This window comes from Terrapene carolina, unplaced genomic scaffold (genome assembly GCF_002925995.2).
Source record: "Terrapene carolina triunguis isolate 2854851 unplaced genomic scaffold, T_m_triunguis-2.0 Scaffold95, whole genome shotgun sequence".
Taxonomy (NCBI): domain Eukaryota; kingdom Metazoa; phylum Chordata; order Testudines; family Emydidae; genus Terrapene; species Terrapene triunguis.
The window spans coordinates 49,427,237-49,446,589 of NW_020664446.1; the positions used below are offsets into that span (position 1 = coordinate 49,427,237).

At 42.5% G+C, this 19,353-nt stretch overlaps 1 protein-coding gene across 2 annotated transcripts in view; it reads left to right on the forward strand.

The window, feature by feature from the left end:
* The window catches only part of ANK3 (ankyrin 3), a 387,324-nt gene that overhangs the window by 153,032 nt on the left and 214,939 nt on the right, over positions 1-19,353 (forward strand). For both annotated transcript variants that reach the window (XM_026651166.2, XM_026651165.1), the window contains 4 exons: positions 8,850-8,951; positions 9,401-9,499; positions 9,912-10,010; positions 17,587-17,685. In XM_026651166.2, the coding sequence (XP_026506951.1) occupies positions 8,850-8,951; positions 9,401-9,499; positions 9,912-10,010; positions 17,587-17,685 (399 nt within the window). The remainder of the gene's footprint in view (positions 1-8,849; positions 8,952-9,400; positions 9,500-9,911; positions 10,011-17,586; positions 17,686-19,353) is intronic.

Sequence of the window (19,353 nt, forward strand, 5' to 3'; positions counted from 1 at the left end):
TGGCTTTGCACTTTCAGTCCTTTGTAAATAATAATAATGATTTCTCAGTTTTCTGGTAGGATCCTCGCCACCTCCAGAACTAGAAGTTGGGTTGACAAAATGACCCAATGTTTACTAGCAATCACTTTCAGACAGATTTTGATACCTCATAGAGTTTAAGACCAGAATGGACCAGTAGATCATTTAATCTGACCTCCTATATATCCCAGGCTATGAAATTTCATTCAGTTACCTCTGTATAGAGCTCAATAACTTGGGTTTGACTAAAGCATAACTTGCGTTTGGCTAATATTTCCTCACTTTGAGTAGTATCTTACTTCAGTGCGATGACTTGAGGAGGCAGGCCCACAACCTTTATTTGATATTGCAGTTTGCCTTGTAAGATTAGGACCTAAGATACTGTGAAAGGGAATAAGGTTTTCAGAATCTGTTCTTTTAATACATTTTTTTTAACTCAAGAAATCTCCCCTCCCCTCCCCCCCCCAAAGAAAACAAAAACAAAAAACCAACAAGTATAATTGGAAATGTAGAATCTCAAAAGGCAAATTTGCTGTATTATACTTTGAAATCATTAACTTTTTTTAATATTTAAATGTGTCAAACAGAGCCATTTAGTTTAAGTAGTTCAATGACATATTACCAATGTGAGTATGGCAGATATATCTCTTGTGTACAGTATGGTGACATATTCTTTTGTCCCATTTATGGACAAAAAATGCAATTGACAAGTTTATGCTTCATAGCATAGAACAGTCACAGTCAGTTTGGATTTGTGCCAGTTTTGATGCTATCTTTGCATTAAGATTGCTTGTAGAAAATTATAGAGAAAAGAAGATTTTGAGAAGGCTTATGACCATGTTCCGAGAGAAATCATCTGGTGGTGTGTGAGAATACCCGAAGGCTATATCAGACTCAGCCAGGACATCTAGGAAGGTGCAGATCCCTCAGTCAGAGGGCCGTGTGGAGAAAGGAACAGTTTCTAGTAAAAGTCTGAGTACATCAAGGCTTGTCACTAAGCCCCTTTTTGATCATATTGGTGCTCAGTGCTCTTACAGAAAACATTAATTTGAAATCCAGAATTAGTCCCTTTCCTCTCAAAGATGTATAATATTTTAATTCTGGAAGGGACAGACCTCAGATCTTAAGTATAAAGTGACTAGTAATGGAAAGTCTGTTCAAATGATAATCTATATCTATAAGATTTATGAGTATAATGTTATTTATGTGTGCACAACTACTAACTCTATGGGTATGTCTACTCTGGAATTAGACACCAGCGGCTGGCCCCTGCCAGCTCGGGCTGTTTAACTGCCAGCCTGAGACAAAATGTCTACACCACAATTAAACAACCCAGCACCCCAAGCCCCGGAAGTCTGAGTCAGCTGGCACGGGCCAGCCACGGCTTTTTAATTGCAGTGTAGACATACCCTATGTATGGCAAGACCATTTCCAGGATGCTGATAGCAAAATCTCAATGCAGATGCAGAGATGCAATAGTTTGTATAAGAGGGGAACACAACAATATGTATTTTAAGTCTTATGGGAGATAGCCCAAAAATAAGGGTTCTGTGCAATAGCACAGTGATTGCATTCCCAGTGGTCAGCTACACAAACATCTAGAATGTAGTATGTTTTGATATGTGTCTTAAACCTAGTATTCTCTTGACATTTGATAAGGCGCTGGAAAATCAAAAGTCAATTTTCTTCTTTATTTTCATACTGGAAATAAAAGATAAAACTGAAAATGGCTATAAATTGATTTCTAGACTCTAGATTACCTTGTAGCAATGTTGAGGCCTGAATAATTAAGGTTTGTAAAGATCTATTAATGATCTTTCAATGAAAGATGCTCTGAGGCTGATTTCTGTATGGAGCTACCCCTTCAAATTATTTAGAAACTGTAGCTCCAGCAAAATGTGGAAGTATGTACATTAAGCACATTGACCTGGTAAGAACATTGCATCTGTGTTCCGGGATGTGCACTGGCTACAAGGTGATTTCCAGGTGAAGTTTGTGGTGTGGATTCCGATCTATAAAACTTTAAATAGTTTGAGTCCCGGCTACCTGAGACTGTGACTCTACCCAGGTGATACTGTGCTGACTACAGTCTCCCAAGTTGTTCAAATTAAAAGCTCCCTTTCTCCTTCCATTTCAACAGAATACAGCTGATGACGGGACATTCTTCATGAGGTGTCCTTCGCATCACTGCCCTCCATCTGCAATACATGCGCACTGGAGCTGTTTGAAAATCAGAATTTCCAACCCATGGGAAGTTCTGATATTTCAAAAATATCTGAATTGGGTTGAAAATTTAAAATATCAGTATTTCCTGCAGAACAGGAATCTGTATCCTTCTATATGGCTTTGATATCTCATGGGGGCTGTAGTTCAGATGCCTCATGGTAGACCCATTCTCCTATATGGTCTGGGTTCCCATTAGAACTACATCACCCATAATTCACTAGGTGGTTCAACCAGCGATGAGACACCATGGGAGATGTAGTCCAGCCATGAAATGTTGCAATTCTGTTCAACAAAACAATATTTCAATTTGGTTTGACTCAACCCAGGATGAAATATATAATTTGTAATTTCCCAATGGAAAAGTAAAAAAAAATTCTGCACATTTAAATTTTTCCTGCGAGAGATTTAGTTTTTGTGGGAAATGAATTTTCTGTTGAAAAAACATTTGGAAAATTCCTGACCAGCAGTGTAACACACACACATATCTTGGTCAACGTTTAGTGACCTTAATGACATGATGCTGCAAGATTCACTTTTTTTCCCTGGTGAGGAGAAAGGGTTAATAGAATGGAGTGTGCTTCCAGCTTGAGAAAATTGCTAGGAGGTCCATCTTTTTGTGGCTGATTTAACATATTTTGCATAAAGTGTTTTTTGCCTGTTCTGTGCAGAGAATCTTATAGGCGCAACTGAAATAATAGTGAAGTATGATGGCTTAAAGTAATTCTAAAATTGTGTGCAGAATGCCTCCACCCACAGATGGGGACAACAATCAAATGTACAAGAGCCAGAGGCATAGTGGAAATAAAGACTAGCTTGTGGCAGTATGCTGGATGGGGGAACTGTGTTATATGGGAGAGAAGTAGAAGTAGTATGGGAAAACCTATGCTAAAAAGGGATTTTACCTTAGATTTTTCATTCTCTAAACAAGCCCACGTACCTGAAGTTGGTTTGCTGCCTATGACTGTGGAATGCGGAGACAGGGTGTGGTCTTCCTGAGACTGGCGCCTGTGGGCTGGACCACATTGTTAGGAGCTCTTCGTTGCTCTATTGTCAAGGGACTCCATAATTTTTGGTAGGCCTGGTTAAAGAGAAAAGGCCTGTGGGCCTTTGGGAGTAGCAGGGGAGAGAAGTTAGTTGGGTCGCTTTGCAAGGTAAAAAAGGGCTCAGTACAATTTTCTGCCCCTCTGTGAGGCAGAGGTAAATCCCAGTGGCAGGAAGCTGGGAGGTTATTGTTAAAAAACAGCTCACCTAGAGAGCTGGGAATGGACTTTGATTTTCAAACAGGTTGGGTCTCTTTTTTTTCTTTTTCCTATTTTATTTTATTGGTGGCTTCTATTTATAAGTGAGGATAAAATATATGGAGAAAAAGTCAGAAGTCCTGTTGAACTTGCTGCATGACAGTGCAACCCCAAGTAAACAGCCAGTGTCCTGAACTTGAAAATATCCCAGCAAGTCTTTGCTCAAGTGCACTGTGCCCCAAAAGAGGTGACTCATAACACAGGCTTGGGACTTGGGAGCATTAGCCAAGGACACCGGGAAACACTTTTTTTGTTCTCATTGCATGCAGTCAGGGCCGGCTCCAGCATTTCTGCCGCCCCAAGCAAAAAAAAAAAGCCGCGATCGGCGGCGGCAGTTCAGCGGCAGGTCCTTCGCTCCTAAAGGGAGTGAGGGACCTGCCGCCCCCGAATTGCCGCAGGTGCCACCCCTCTCCGTTGGCCGCCCCAAGCACCTGCTTGTTAAGCTGGTGCCTGGAGCCGACCCTGCATGCAGTCACATTATTGCTTAGCTGCCAAAATATGGCATGTAATTCTGCATGTTAGTTTACATCAGGTAACTGGAAGCCATTAAAAAGAAAACTGAAAGTGACAACTCACATACCACGCTACAAAGCGCTCATGTTACCTCCCGAGTAGACAGAAGAATATGTGTAATTATTCCTTGATTACACCTCTACCCCGATATAACGCGACCCGATATAACACGAATTTGGATATAACGCGGTAAAGCAGCGCTCCAGGGGGGCGGGGCTGCGCATTCCAGTGGATCAACGCAAGTTCGATATAATGCGGTTTCACCTATAATGCGGTAAGATTTTTTTGGCTCCCGAGGACAGCGTTGTATCGAGGTAGAGGTGTATGTAGAAGAAAAATGTATATGGGTCCATCTTGATTTAATCTAAACCTCACAGGACAAAATGGTGTTATGAGATTTAACTAATGAAGTCAGATGGAAATGTCTTTTCTCACACCCAGTCTTCGGGCAAACAACTCTATAGCAAAATCTGATAAGCAGTTTTTGAGTGGGGAGTTGCTGGGGTGCGCATTACATTTCTGCAGTTTGTTTGTATGCATCTCAACAATACCTAGACTAACTTTAGCCAAATAGGATGCATTTTTGTAGATCATCATGTTGTGGGTTCAGCATAAAGGTTTACTTCCCTGACACTTGAGGGTTTCAGTATTTTCAGGAGAGGCCTTTGAAAAGACATATGTCACCCTATCTACATTATACTGTTGGGTCAAATGTTAACATATATATATATATATATATATATATATACCTTTTTTCCCCTTCCCCTCTCCTTCTCTATTCTATTCCTTTTGCCTGAACATTTAAAATGAGTGGGGGATGGTGAAATGAAACTTTTTTTTTTTAAATGCAATGTTTCTAGTCTGGCTGGAATTAATCCAATTGGCTGGACCTGATTTTGCACACCATGCTTCCCTGAAGGCTCCCCTCCCCCAAGAAGCAGCTGTAAACAGCTGATGGTAATTATCATCCACCTGCTGACTATGCCAAATAGACATCCCATTAAACTCTGACAAAAAGGGCTCCCAGACTACTAAGTACATCCTCATACCTTTGGTAACTCTGATAAAATGCTGATCTGTTTTTTACCCCAGTGGTGGAGTTGCTAACCACAAAGAATATGACCTGTCTTCTGTAATAATCTGCACTGCACAGCTCAAATGCTCTACTAAATGAAATTGCTTTACTGCTACTTTATTTGTGGCTATTTTCAAAAAAGTGTAGTTCAGTGTATGAGACTGTATAAATTGTAAATGGAACTCAGTTTGGATAGATCCTAATTAGCCGACTAATTCATGTGATAGAAGATTTTAGATCTCCATATTGTGATAGGTGATGGTGTTACATTGTTTTTGTGCAGTCCTGGGAAGCCATTGCTCTGAAAAATACATCATGATAGCAGGGCATATGTTTGAAAAAGTCTTAAGATTTTAATATTAATACTTGTATTATTCACTTCAGCATTTTCAATAGATTAGCAATATTAATCTTTGCAAAAATGCTGCATACCTGTTACATTCCTAATGGAACTCTGAAACTGTTTGACTTAAATCTTTATATTGTATATCTGTTTAGGAATATTTAGGAAATACACTAACATTTCCACTTAGCTTGTAGACAAAAAGGGGGCCCAATTCTCAGTTACTTTAAGGCTCTCTACACCATTCTGGAAATGTAAAGAGTTTTACAAGGAGTGCAAATGGCCACCTGAGAATATCCCGTGTGCAGGAGTTAGGGTTGCCAACCTTCTCGGTTTCACTGGGAGTCTCCCAGAATCAGGCTCTATCTCCTGGAGGCTACTGCAGCCAAACCAGGAGATTTTAGGTGCGAACAGTCCAGCAGGGCTAAGGCAGGCTTCCTACCTGCGCTGGCTCCGCGCCGCTCCCGGAAGTGGCCAGCATTTCCCTATGGCCCCTGAGGGGGAGCAGGGGGTCTCCGTGCAGTGCCTCTATGCTGAGTGCAGACTCTGCCGCTCCCATTGGCCAGGAACTGTGGCCAATGGGAGCAACAGGGATGGTACCTGCAGGCAGGGGCAGCGCGCGGAGACCCCTTGGTCCCCCTGCCTTGGAGCCACTGCCAGAGGCATGTGCCAGTCACTTTTGGGAGCCGCCCGAGGTAAGCGCCTCCCTCCCACCCCCCCTCCTGCACCCTAACTTCCAGCCCTGAGCCCGCACCCAAACTCCCTCCCAGAGCCCGACCCCTCACCCCCTCCCACACCCAAACTCCCTCCCAGAGCCCATACCCCCTTCGGCACCCCAACCCCCTGCCTAGACTCAGCCTGGAGCCACCTCCCACACTCTGAACCCCTCGGACCCAGCCCAGAGCCTGTACCCCCCTCTGGCACCTTAACTCCTTACCACAGCCTGGTGAAAGTGAGTGAGGGTGGGGGAGAGCGAGGGAGGGGGGCTGGAGTGAGCGGGGTGAGGGACCTCAGAGAAGGTGCGGGGCAGGGCAGGGTCGGGCCTTGGGGAGGGGGTGGAGCAGGGGCAGGGCAATGGTATTTGGTTTTGTGCGATTAGACAGTTGGCAACCATAACAGAAGGCCTCTTAAGCAGGGCTGGCTCTAGGCACCAGCAAAACAAGCTGGTGCTTGGGGCGGCACATTTTTAAGGGCGGCATGGCCGGCGCCAGAATGCCGCCCCTAAAAATGTGCCGCGGCCGCCCTAGCTCACCTCCGCTGCTGCTGCCTGGGAGGGAGGGGGAGATCCCGAGCAGCCGCGGCGCGCGAAACAGCCGTTTCGCGCGCCGCTGCTCCCCCTCCCTCCCAGGCTTGAGAGCCTGGGGGGAGGAGGCAGGGCTGGGGATTTGGGGAAGGGGCGGAGTTGAGGCGGGGCCGGGGGTAATTAAAAAAAGGGGGAGGGGCGGCCAAAATTGTTTTTGCTTAGGGCAGCAAAAATCCTAGAGCCGGCCCTGCTCTCAAGCCAGGGTAGGGCTGGCATTAAGGTAGGGTTACCATCCGTCCGGGTTTTTCAGCTTTAAATGGCCGTCCGGGGGGAGATTTCTAATCAAGTAGAAATGTCCGGGATTTCCCCCTTCCCCTCATGCAGAGTGCGGCGCGGCTGATTGGATGCCTGGCCTGATTGAAAGACGCTCGCAGCCACTAGGGCCTCTAGCCCCCTCCCCTGCTCCTTCCTCCCCCACAGAGCAGCGTGGCAGTGTTTGAGTCCATCTGGAGCCTGCAGCTCTCCCTCTGCCTGGTGAGCGGGGGGAGCAGGGCAGGTGGTGGGGGGTGTGTGTAGAGGCTGCAGGGGCAGGGCAGGCAGGGGGCACAGAGGCTGCAGGGCGAGTGGGGAGCAGGGGGCACAGAGGCTGCAGGGGTGGGGGGGTGCAGAGGCTGCAGGGCGAGGAGGAGCAGGGCAGGCAGGGGCATAGAGGCTGCAGGGGCAGGGCAGGCAGGGGGCGCAGAGGCTGCAAGGGCGAGGAGGTGCAGGGGTTGCAGGGCGAGTGGGGAGCAGGGGGCACAGACGCTGCAGGGGTGGGGGGGTGCAGAGGCTGCAGGGCAAGGAGGAGCAGGGCAGGCAGGGGCATAGAGGCTGCAGGGCAGGCGGGGGGGTGCAGAGGCTGCAGGGCGAGGAGGAGCAGGGCAGGCAGGGGGATAGAGGCTGCAGGGCGAGTGGGGAGCAGGGAAGCACTTAGCAACCCCCAACCAAGATCAGAGGGGGAGGGAGGAGAGGGAATGCAGGGTGCTCAGAGGAGGGGGCAGGGACTTTGGGGAAGGGGTTGGAATGGGGGCGGGGTTGGGGGCGGGGAAGGGGCGGAGTTGGGGCAGGGCCGGGGGTGGGACCGGGGCCCCGTGGAGTGTCCTCTTTTTTTAAATGTTTGAATATGGTAACCCTAATTAAGGTTCTCTACATCAGCCTTTTCTTAGTCCCCAACATAGAGGGGATTAAGAGCACATTGCACTACAAATGGAGAACAGGCACAGAAAGATGAAGTCATAGCACAAGGTCTCAGAGGAAGTCTATGGTAGAGTTGGCCATAAAATTCTGGTCTCCCATTCCTCAACCAAAAGACCTTCTCTGTTAGCTGCTTCATGCCACAGATAAAAACAGTGACTCTGTTCTATTCAAACTTATCTCAATTGAAACAAAAAACTAAGTAGGGAAGCTATATTAAAGCAATAGAGTAGGACAACTGTACTGCACCTATTATTGTTTTGAAATGTTTTGTACTTGTTAAAATAACCTTTACTAAAGATTCCAGATGACTTTCTTGAAACATTTTCAAGTGTAATAAATAAAAGGTGACTTAAAGAAAAATTATGCAGTCTGTAATCAAAATATCAGATTTTAAATACCTATACTCCGTGGAACCACAGTTTTGAATTCTAGTAGCCTCAATCCCCCCGAGGTAGATATATCAACTTCCAATGCTGTTTGGATGATGAGGGAAATCTTTCATGTGAGACTTTAATAACCGGTTTGTAAAAGCAGGATGGTTGCCATGGTATCCTAACCCTGAGTCCCAATACTTTTGTTGAGTGTGCTGGGCACCAGATGTCAACTTGGCTACTGTTCTTGCACCACAGGCAGAACTGTCTCATTCTACCAGAATGCGCATGAAATGAACTCTTGCCATCCTTTAGGTAAAATTCCCACTGATATCAACAGATTTTCCCTAAGTAGGGACTGCAAGATTTGGCCCATGTTTGGTAAAGCAGTTTGGGATCCTTTAGTGCCATATGTAAATAATAAATGTATTATTTTTATCTCATGAATAGGTTTGATGCCAAGTGAATATATTTCTGTATCTTGTCCTAATGACAAACTACATTTTTCTTTTTTTTCCTCCCCCAGTCTGATACAAATGCAAGTTACCTACGAGCTGCTCGAGCTGGCAACCTAGAAAAGGCTCTTGACTACTTAAAAACTGGAGTGGACATCAACATTTGCAATCAGGTAGTAGAATATTTTAATTAAATTTTCCTTCATTCTGTAAACCCTACTCTTGCTTTGTCTAGGTATATATTATCAGTTCATATCAGTAATAACTTTCAGTTAATGTTTTGATAACTGAATCTTATTGCATATTTGCTTTTCCTATACAACAAAATCCTTTAAGAAGCTATATTTCACGTTCACTGGGATAACATTAAGCTATTCAATTGTATCATGCATTCTATTTGTATTACACTAGTGTTTGTGCTAATGTGTCATATTTAATGCGGCTAAGCCTCTGTAGTCCAGCTGAACACTTATTGCTTCCTATAACCAAGTAGTTAAAATGCTCATTTCAAAATAGTTTCTTCGGAGATAATCAGAATGGAATGTAATCCTTTGGTCTCATGATAGATTGTTTGCTGCACTAAACAACCTGTATCAGTCTTTCCCTTTCCATTTTTTATCAGAATGGGTTGAACGCACTCCATCTTGCTTCCAAAGAAGGTCATGTAGAAGTTGTTTCAGAACTGATAAAGCGAGGTGCCAATGTGGATGCAGCAACAAAGGTCAGTAGTTCCTATCTAGCTGTTCTACTGTTTGCACAGATTCCATGTAAGCAAAGTGTCAACCAATTGATTGCAGGCATTATTATAGCAGTTTAAATAATTAAATATTTTCTCCTGATGATGTGACTCTCAAGAATTTTTCAACACACCTCTCGTAGGTTATAATAAATGTCGCAGGTTACTAGTGAGGATGTTAGGTCACAAAAATTATAGAACACTGTCTTACTTTGTTTTGTAGAGAACTTCTAAAATATATTTGACCCTAGAAATATTGTATGAAGAGTGTATTAGTAGTTGAAAATATATCTTAGAGTGGGCTGTGGGGTCGACATGCTTAATCAGCTTTTCAACTGTAAATTTTTACTAGTTTACTTTTAAACAGTTTTCACATTTCATCCCTCTCTAATTTCAGAAAGGAAACACAGCATTGCACATAGCGTCTCTGGCTGGCCAGACAGAAGTTGTTAAAGTGTTGGTTACAAATAAGGCCAATGTCAATGCACAGTCTCAGGTAAAGTTACTGAACTTTACTAAGAATGTTACTGAACCAAAAAAAAAAAAAAATTCATTATGTCAGTGTCTTTCTCCTTTTTTAAACTGTAACATTATTACGGTGTGTAAGACAGCTTTGTTGGCATTAATGATGGCTCTGGAGAAGTGGGAGATTGATAGAGCAAGTAAAATTAGGAGTGAGCAAAATCATTCGAGTAAAATAAGAGCAGTTCTTCCTTTAATCAGCTTCCCCACCCCCAGCTATTGTCTTTTATGGCAGGCAAATGCCTGGATGAACATACCATCTCCTTGGCCCAAGGCTGTTCTTGCTGGTGGCTAGCCAAACACACATAAGATGAGGAAGATGATTTAATGTGCTTTCCAATCTCTGTCTTTTGAGGAAAGCCATTTGGGGAATAGAAGGGTGTCACCTGAATTCTTTGATGGCTTTATTTAGCCTTTTCAATTTTATGTTCAATGTTGGGAAAACCCTATTTTGAAATTAAATTACAGTAATTTTCTATTTCAAGCTGTATGCATTCTGTGCAGATGATCAATGAGAATGAGAAAATCTTGATTGTGAAATCCAGTGTTGTTTATAACTGTTCTTAAAAGTGTCATGTAATATGGAGTACAGCAAAGCACTTCACCCTTCATCTTAAGATCTGCCGTCCAGTAGTGTCCTACTAACTGCATTGTTACCTGGCCAGAATTGATAATGAAAAAAGCAGAGTTGGTAGAGAACTCCTGGTTCAAGGAAAGATATCCTATTTCAAAGTAATCCACTTTTACAGCCTGAAAGGGTTACCTCACTTTTTCTGTATAACTTTTATAAGGAAGTACTATTGGAATATGCAGAAATAAAACACTTTTTTGAATTAATGTGAAGGTCAGCTATAGAAAATTGAGAGAAAAGAAAAAGACTGTGTTTGTTAAAGGGATATGTTAAATATCATATATTTTCAAGAAACACATTTCTTTCCCTGTGTTTTTTAGCATATTAAAAATGAAAGAATTTTAAAAATCTGCTTTACTTCTCTCCATTGGTGCTGCTTGTTTACCATGTGCATTTCATTCAGCTTGGACAAAAACAATAGTTTCACTTTCTGGTTCTTGTGCATTAGCCAAATGCTGAAGTGTTTGGTTTCTAAACAATGCAGGAGAGTGTTTTAAATCCAAACAGAACAAAAAAAATTGTTTAAAGAATTTTTCTTTAAAAAAATAATCTAACGGTTCTTCTGCTGAAGATAGAATGTTACGCTGTAAAAACACCCTTTTGTTGTTTCAGTCCTGGGAACAATCTAAAGATGCAAGCACCTATCAGAACCTCAAAGGGCTCTACCCTGACGGGCAAAAGAAGGGTGCTTTCTGCAGTTTTCTTAGTTCAATTGAGTTAACTTAACATGACTGAAAAGCCCTCTTAACTCTCATTAATAGGAAAGCTTTAGATCGGGGTGGGCAAACTTCGGCCCGGGGCCCGTATCTGGCCCTTCAGACGTGTGTGCCACGGCTCTGCATGCCTCCCGGAAGCAGCGGCATGTCCCCCCTTTGGTTCCTACACGTAGGGACAGCCAGGGGGATCCATGCACTGCCCCCGCCCCAAGCACCATCCCCGCAGCTCCCATTGGCCGGGAACCACAGCCAATGGGAGCTGCACGGGTGGCGCCTGCAGACGGGACAATGTGCAGAGCTGCCTGGCCACACCTCTGCGTAGGAGCTGCAGGGGGACATGTCGCTGCTTGAGGTAAGCGCCACCCAGAGCCTACTCCCCTGACCCCTTTCTGCGCCCCAACCCCCTGCCCCAGCCCTGATCCCCCTCCCGACCTCCTACCCCTTGGTTCCAGCCCAGAGCACCCGCCTGCACCCCCAACCCCTCATCCCCAGCCCACACCCCCAGCCGGAGTCCTCACCCCCCTCCTGCATTCCAGCCCCCAATTTCGTGAGCATTCATGGCCTGCCATACAATTTCTGTATCTAGATGTGGTCCTCGGGCCAAAAAGTTTGCCCACCCCTGCTTTAGATCATTTGAACTGGTCGTGCTGTAGCCTAGACTCCCCCTTAGGTCTTGTCAAGACTAGGATTTAAAGGTGTGATGTTAACATGTGATAGCTAACACATGCTAACAAACACATTTAAAAAGTGATAGTGTAGGTACTGCGCTTAACATGTGCTAAACAGGTCAAGTCTAACGTGTCTTAAAGGCCTTGTTTTCACTAGCAAAAAATGGTGGTACTCGGGACTTCTAACACATGTTAAAATTATGACTGCCTTATCCAGACACACTAGGATTTTACCACATGCTAGTTACCATGTATTAGCTAACACATGGTAAAAAACAAAACAAAGCAAAACTCTTTTTTTCATAGTTTGGATACATCCGAGAACCTTTGTTGGCGTAAAATGCACACTGATGGGGTGGTGCAAAATTCATCTTACTTTCTCTCGCTCGACAGCCCATTCAATTCCCTCAGCTGAATTGGAAGAGCATCCTCTCTAGTTTTCTGGAGATGCTCTGCCTCCCCGATTTCATCCCCTAACACCTCAGCTGTCCTCTGTGGTAACCAGGCATTGGGGAGGGAGACTGTGGAAGTCTGCCCTGGGAAGGAGGTTTTGAATAATGGACGTTTAGTTCCTACACAAATACCCAAGAGTGTGGATGACCTGTGGGGATTCAGCTCCTGTGTTTGCTGAGCCCCAATGGTCGTTAGAGTCCCATGCCACAAACTTGCCTCTATCCAATGTTTGATCCTGGGTTTGAGCACCAGTTGTAACACATTCCTTTATACGGCCTACAACTTGATTTTAGCTGAATTTAGCAGCCTTCGGGCATGAACATTCAAAGATTTGTTTTTCCTGATGCTGACCCTGCTTTTTGTGAGCTTGGCTCTTCCTCTTTCCCTGAAGGCAACAGCTGTCCCCTGCTGACAGAGCCAGCTTTGGGCACACAGGAAAGTAAGGCCTCTGTAAACCAAATCTTCATATTCTTTAAAAAAAAAAAAAAAAAAAGAACATTTACTTTTTTCTGTCCTTTGCATTTGTTCACAAGGGGTGTTTATTACCCATAGAAGAGTAGAAGTTAACTTTAGTCTGTGGCCCTAATGGCTGCTTTAGCATCTTAAAGATTAAAAAAAAAAAGATTTATTCTCTGTGGCACAATCTGAGAATTGTGATAAATTGAGGATATGCAGGAGAGTTCTCTTTCACCTTCCAGTGCTGATAGGACTTGGCTCTGCCCAATTTCACCCTTTCATTATTTAACTAAAAAGGAGAACAGGCTTCCGCTTGCACTTTAAATTCATATTTAAAACATTCTAACCCAACAGTGTTCTTGAATTTCTTAAGGTTGAACTAAATCAATAAATAGTTGTAATAATAAACTTACTGTTGGAAAGGAAAGGAGAAAAATTGGCACACTCTTTCTGTGTACTTTGAATTAGACTACCAAATAATAAGTGATAACTTGATATCACTTGCCCTGGTGAATTTTTTGTGTCTTTTTTGTTAAGCAGAATTAATTGTGTGCTAACTAATTTCTCAGGCTCTGATTCAGGAAAGTACTGAAGCACCTGTTTAACTTTAAGTATTGACTCCAGTAGGATATAAACACCTGCTTAAGTGCTGTCCTTAATAGCAATACTTTCCTGAATTGGATCAAAATATCAAAATACCCAAACATTAACTGACTATGCAGATTGCACTTGCCATGTAAATTTGTGCTAGACCTCAACTTTGTTCTGCTAAATGTCTCATAGATACAAATACTTCTCTTGGGCAAGAGGAACATCCTCAAGTTCAGTTCCATCATCTTTATATCTGTCCTTAACTCCAACCTACTGTTTGCCTCCATTATCCGTAAACTTTGCATCCTGGACAGTGAAGTTTCGTGGCCCTACCACATATTCTTTGTCTGAACATGCCCCATGTAGGCCACTATCTTTTTTCCACATTGGTCAAAAATCTTCATCCATGCCTGCTCTCTTGTTACCATGACTATTATAATTCCCTTCTACATGGCTTCCCTTAGAGTCCAGAATTTTGCTGCCCACTTGCTTACACAAACGTTGACATTACTCTCAATTCCACTGAGTGTCTTCCACTGAGTGTCTTCAGTGTCTTCCTGTATTTATGAGGTCCAGCTCAAAAATTCCTGAACTTGTTTTTGTCTTCTTGAGAGACTTGTCCTTCTTTGTTCCCTTCCCTGCTCCTTCCTCTCTTCCTGCTCTTTGTGCCTTCAAACCGTCTTGCCAGTGCTGATGTCCTCCTGCTAGAGTTCTTGACAGGTGGGAGAGCCTTCCTGTACCTCCCCACTTCATTGCCTTACTACTATTTAAAAATGCCAGCTGAAACCTATCTTTTCTATTTTGTCTACATCTCTTAATTTTCCTCTTCCTTGGCTGTTATAATTTATTTTCACTTCATAACTGTTATTAATTAACTCTCCATTTGGCAGTGTGATACAAAAGAAGGGTCTACTTCTAATTGCAGACATCCCATTGAATTCAGTGGAAACAATATCAGGACTTAACACTGTGTTTTATATAGCTTCCTCATGTCCCCCATCCCCGAATTAACTCCAAATCTGTTTGTTTCAGACACTTGGTCTGTTCACAGAAATGAATAATAAACACTTGTTAGCACTATTATCTTGCTATCCACAATGTTCTTTGGAACCTGACTGCCATTCAGCTTCACATAACATTAAAGTTCTAAGTATGTGTGCTCTTCTACTCCCTCTCCCTTTCCTGTGGGTTTTCTCCACACCTTCCCCACCCCTACCACCATCATGTGGCCTGGCTTCTAACTCCCTCCCCAGTGACCGACCCTCAAGCTTCCAGTTCCTTTCTGCCCTGTGACTCCTCTGAGGCCTTTAGACCTTCCAATGCCATGACTCCTACACCACTCCTAAAACAGCTTTGATGTCCCAGAGGGGAAGTATCTTCTCTAGCAATGTTAAAATATGTGGTCTCTGTGGGTCCAGTACCACTCCCTCCAAATTTCTCTCTCACTTTGTGTCCTCTGCTTTTTTTAAAAATTAATGGAGATATCCTATCTCCTAGAACTGGAAGGGACCTTGAAAGGTCATCAAGTTCAGCCCCCTGCCTTCACTAGTAGGACCAAGTACTGATTTTGCCCCAGATCCCTAAGTGGCCCCCTCAAGGATTGAACTCACAACCCTGGGTTTAGCAGGCCAATGCTCAAACCACTGAGCTATCCCTCCCCCTGTTCTCCAGAGTACATTAAACACAGTATTTGAATAGAACTACCAAGCTCCAGCACAAATACAGAACCTGCACATGTTACCATTGGTAGAGATGAGAACCCACTCGTTGCTTCCACTACTTCTGGTACGTGGGTGTGTAGGGTGGGATGGAGCTTGAAGCCTCAGGGAAGTTCATAGAGAGAGTGGGGACTAAAGAGATCATGGAAGAGAGGGAAGTTTGGGGACAACCATATCCCAAGCACAGATCTTCATTCCCAGTCTGAACGAACATCCTGGACGTGAGGACCTGTGTGCACCCCTGTTAAATACTAGACAGAGGCTGAGTCAGTATCCAGTTTAAATGCAAATAAAGTTTTGTTTTATTTTAGACTACATGGTGGGAATTCTGAAAAGCCCACTCAGTCTCCTTTTTTATTTACTTTGCACTACTATTAATATTGTTTGTGCTTAGTGGTTGTGGTCCTCTCAAATCTTTCCTGTACTTAGGCTGCCATAGACATTTTTGGCCATCGGAATTGCTTAAAGTAACTGTAACTCAGCTATAATTTGCCCAAAGAAGAAAAGGAAGGATGAGTCTTCAGATCCAGTAGTCAGTTGAAGAGCTAGAGTGAAATGACACAGATGTGAGCCAGTAGCCTAATAACTTTTATTTATGTAATGTATTTCTGTAATGTCAGTCACTTCTCCCCACCACTTTTGTGGTATATTTTCTGTTGCTGCTTCTGGCCAGCTTCCATTCCCAGTCTCAGATTGAAGTGGTGCAATTGTACATTTAAAGCATCTTGTGAGATGATCCTCTTCACTCTGAGGGCCCAAATCCAGGAACCTGTTTGAGTCAGCACTTTTACCAGTAAAGTGCACGATCCTTCCAGATCATTTCGTATTAAAATGAAAACAGTTACAGTAATACAGGGTGAGCTGCGTCATGCCACTTACAAGTCTGGGTAACCTGAGAGGAAATGGGACACACACAATCCACCTCAGGTCATTTCAAAGGACAATGGTCCCAGTGTGAAATATATAAACACATAATAATAGGTCAGAGGAAGGAAAGATTGTTGATCTTATTTATGTTGTTCTATTTATTTATGCAATAGGAATTCATTTTGCAACCCATGGATAGTTGCTTAAAATGCAAGATATGACACTTTTGAGTAACCAGTAGGTAATTTAAAGAGATTAAATCTTTCCTGTTTTGTGGTATAATCAAGGCCATCTCAACTTAAGCCACTTCAAAACGCAAATCAGCAGGCTTGTTAAGTTGCTTTACAAGTTGCTGTGCTTGAGCACAGCAAAGCTATTTTATAAACCCATTAGGCCATTTTATTTTTATGAGTGGAATTACTGATGCTATGGATTTCGGAAATCCATGTAATGTTAGAGACTTGGAGAAAAATCATACATGGGTTTAATGTTAATCTCCAAAGCAAAGTACTAAATGGAATGACCCTCCCACCCTACCCCCAGGCCCCTGAAAGATTGTGTTCCTTATTGTTGGAGCAGTGACGGAAGTGTTGATTGTAAAAGGAGACTCACTCACCTAAGAATTGTTGGTTAGAAACTCACTCATCTTAGTAGTATTGTTGAATTAGTTTTAACTGTGCAGACTGGGTATTTTATTGATTGAAGTCACTCACTCAAATGTAATCTAAGAAACAGCTTTAACTTGCTCAGAAATGCTGAGGAAATCCTTATTTAAGATCACTAAGTCTTGCTGACCCTGAGATCTCATGGTGCCTATAAAGAGATAACTCGTTGAGCACAGGGACAGTCCACCTTTTTTCAATTGTTTGAAGAGATGAAATCCTAGGAAAATCTGAAGAATTTAGGAGAAAAGGGACGGACACACAAACAATTAAAAACAATGGAAAGGTGATAAAAAATTGCCCTAATTTTCCGAAGGGTCATGGCCCCCGGGATCCCCTTGAAGTGTTTATCATATTTTCCTGCTCACTTTGGCATGTCCATATTGTCCACTGCGTCTGTGAGATCTAATAAACCCTCTATCCAGAATGATTTTGCCTGGATACTTTCATTTTAGTCTTGTATGTTCACATTTGAAAGAAAGGGAAAACATTCCCAGATGGCTGTAAGGAGTTCCCTTAGATGGACCTATCCAGTTGAAAGCTTACATCATGCCCCCTGTCCACAGTATTGTAGCATCTGAGACCTTCGCCTACTCCCACTGAAGTCAATGGAGGTTTTGCCATTAACTTCTATATGGGCAGGAGCAGAACTATTCTTACCCATCGACCTGAGCGCAGCAGATCTTTGGTGTTCAAGGCATATTTGTGGAGGGCATGGGTTATGAATTGTATGTAATAGAATATATTGTTTTAGAACAATACTTATACAATATGTTTTTCTATTTCAGAATGGTTTCACACCACTGTATATGGCAGCTCAAGAAAATCACCTGGAAGTTGTTAAGTTTCTTCTTGACAATGGTGCAAGTCAGAGCCTTGCTACTGAGGTAAAAGATCAAGGTTTGCTTCATATAAACAAAGTTTAATGTACTTCAGAGGATTTTATCACCAGCTTTTACAGATGGAGTTTTGCATCAGTCCTTCACAGAGAGAATTACAAACTAATAAAATGCTCCATCTAGGAATCTTATTAATGAATTTTGAGCTATTGACTTTTTCATTGTTTTTAATCATTCATAGTAGTTAAGGCCCAGATGTTTAAATGTATTTAGGTGTTGCAATGCTGGGTGCAGCAGCAAAACCTAACTATCTTTAAAAATCTGGGCCTTAGTCTTTAACAATAAATATAATCACATTATACTAATGACATTGAATAAAGCATTTTTAATAGAGTGATCATTGTAATCATAGGTAGTGGATAAATGATTAGAGCAGAGGGTTGGTGATCAGGCAACAAGAGTTCTCCACCTGATTTGCTTAACCAGGAGCAAGTTCCTAACCGTTCGGTGTCCTTTTTTCTGTCCTTAAAAGGGAGATAATACTAACCTCATGAGTACCTGAAAGGAAAGATGCTGTGTAAGTGTAAAATATTCATAGTCGTAGCAGCACCAGAAATATTCATATACTTTAAATACAAGTCACTGAAATCTCCTTTACAAACCATTTTTTTTCAAATGTCTCAAATTTAGTTGAGTGCCAATTTGAATGTTTGGTCTCTGTATAATTTCATAATACATTCTGCTGCTGTTAAATTTTAATTTTATAAAGAAAATTGTTTAAAAGAAAAACTATCTAGGTTTTAGAAGACTGTAAAAAACAGTTAAATGTCTTCCATGTAAAACTAGTTTATTGTACCAGCATGTATTAGAAATGTGTATTAATGTCTATGCTGTATTTAAGTAAAACTTTTCACTTTGTTTCTTCTGAAATCAGCACTACAGAAAACAAAATTAATTGCTAATGGATTGAAATTGTTTCAAAACTCAATAGCAATTAGTTTATAACTAAAATCCCATTTCAGCAAACTTCCTTTTTACAGAAATTTGTATAAGATTACTAAAACCCCCAAACATTGACGTGAAAGCTTTTACATACTGTAAATAGAGCTGATTAAAAGTTGCAATTTCTATTTCGTGGCAAGTGTCAAAGTTCTGAGATCCCCCGGGGTTTTCAGGCTCTGGTTTTGCGGATGGATCCTGTGTGCCAAGTTGCAATGCCACTCACTGAAATTTGGCCATCAGAAGGCTTGCAGCGCCTCCCTTCCCCCCCAAAAATCTGGGGCCCCAGCAGTGTATAACCACTGTTGTATGGGGATAAAGGGGGCTGCACACTGAAGCTTGCCTAGGGCGACAAATTGTCTTGACAGGCCTCTACCTAGAAACTTGAGCTCCCCAGCAGCTCAGGAGGCGAGCTGGCAGGACTGCAGGTAGAGTTTCATCAGATGTTCAATGAAACTGATGCGTTTCCACAAAATGCTAAATCAGCATTTTGAAAATATGTCTATAAAATTATACATATATATTCCTTTCTAGCTGTTATGTATCTGTTTGCTTTCTTGACCTTACCATGTGAGTATAGTTTCAAATAGATTTGGGGAAAAATTTATTATATAGTATGATCTAATTTCACCCCAGGAGAAGTTAATGGAATTACACAAGTGATTACTGTAGCCTTAGCACTTGTATATGTACATCTTTGTTTTTATTAAGGTTTTA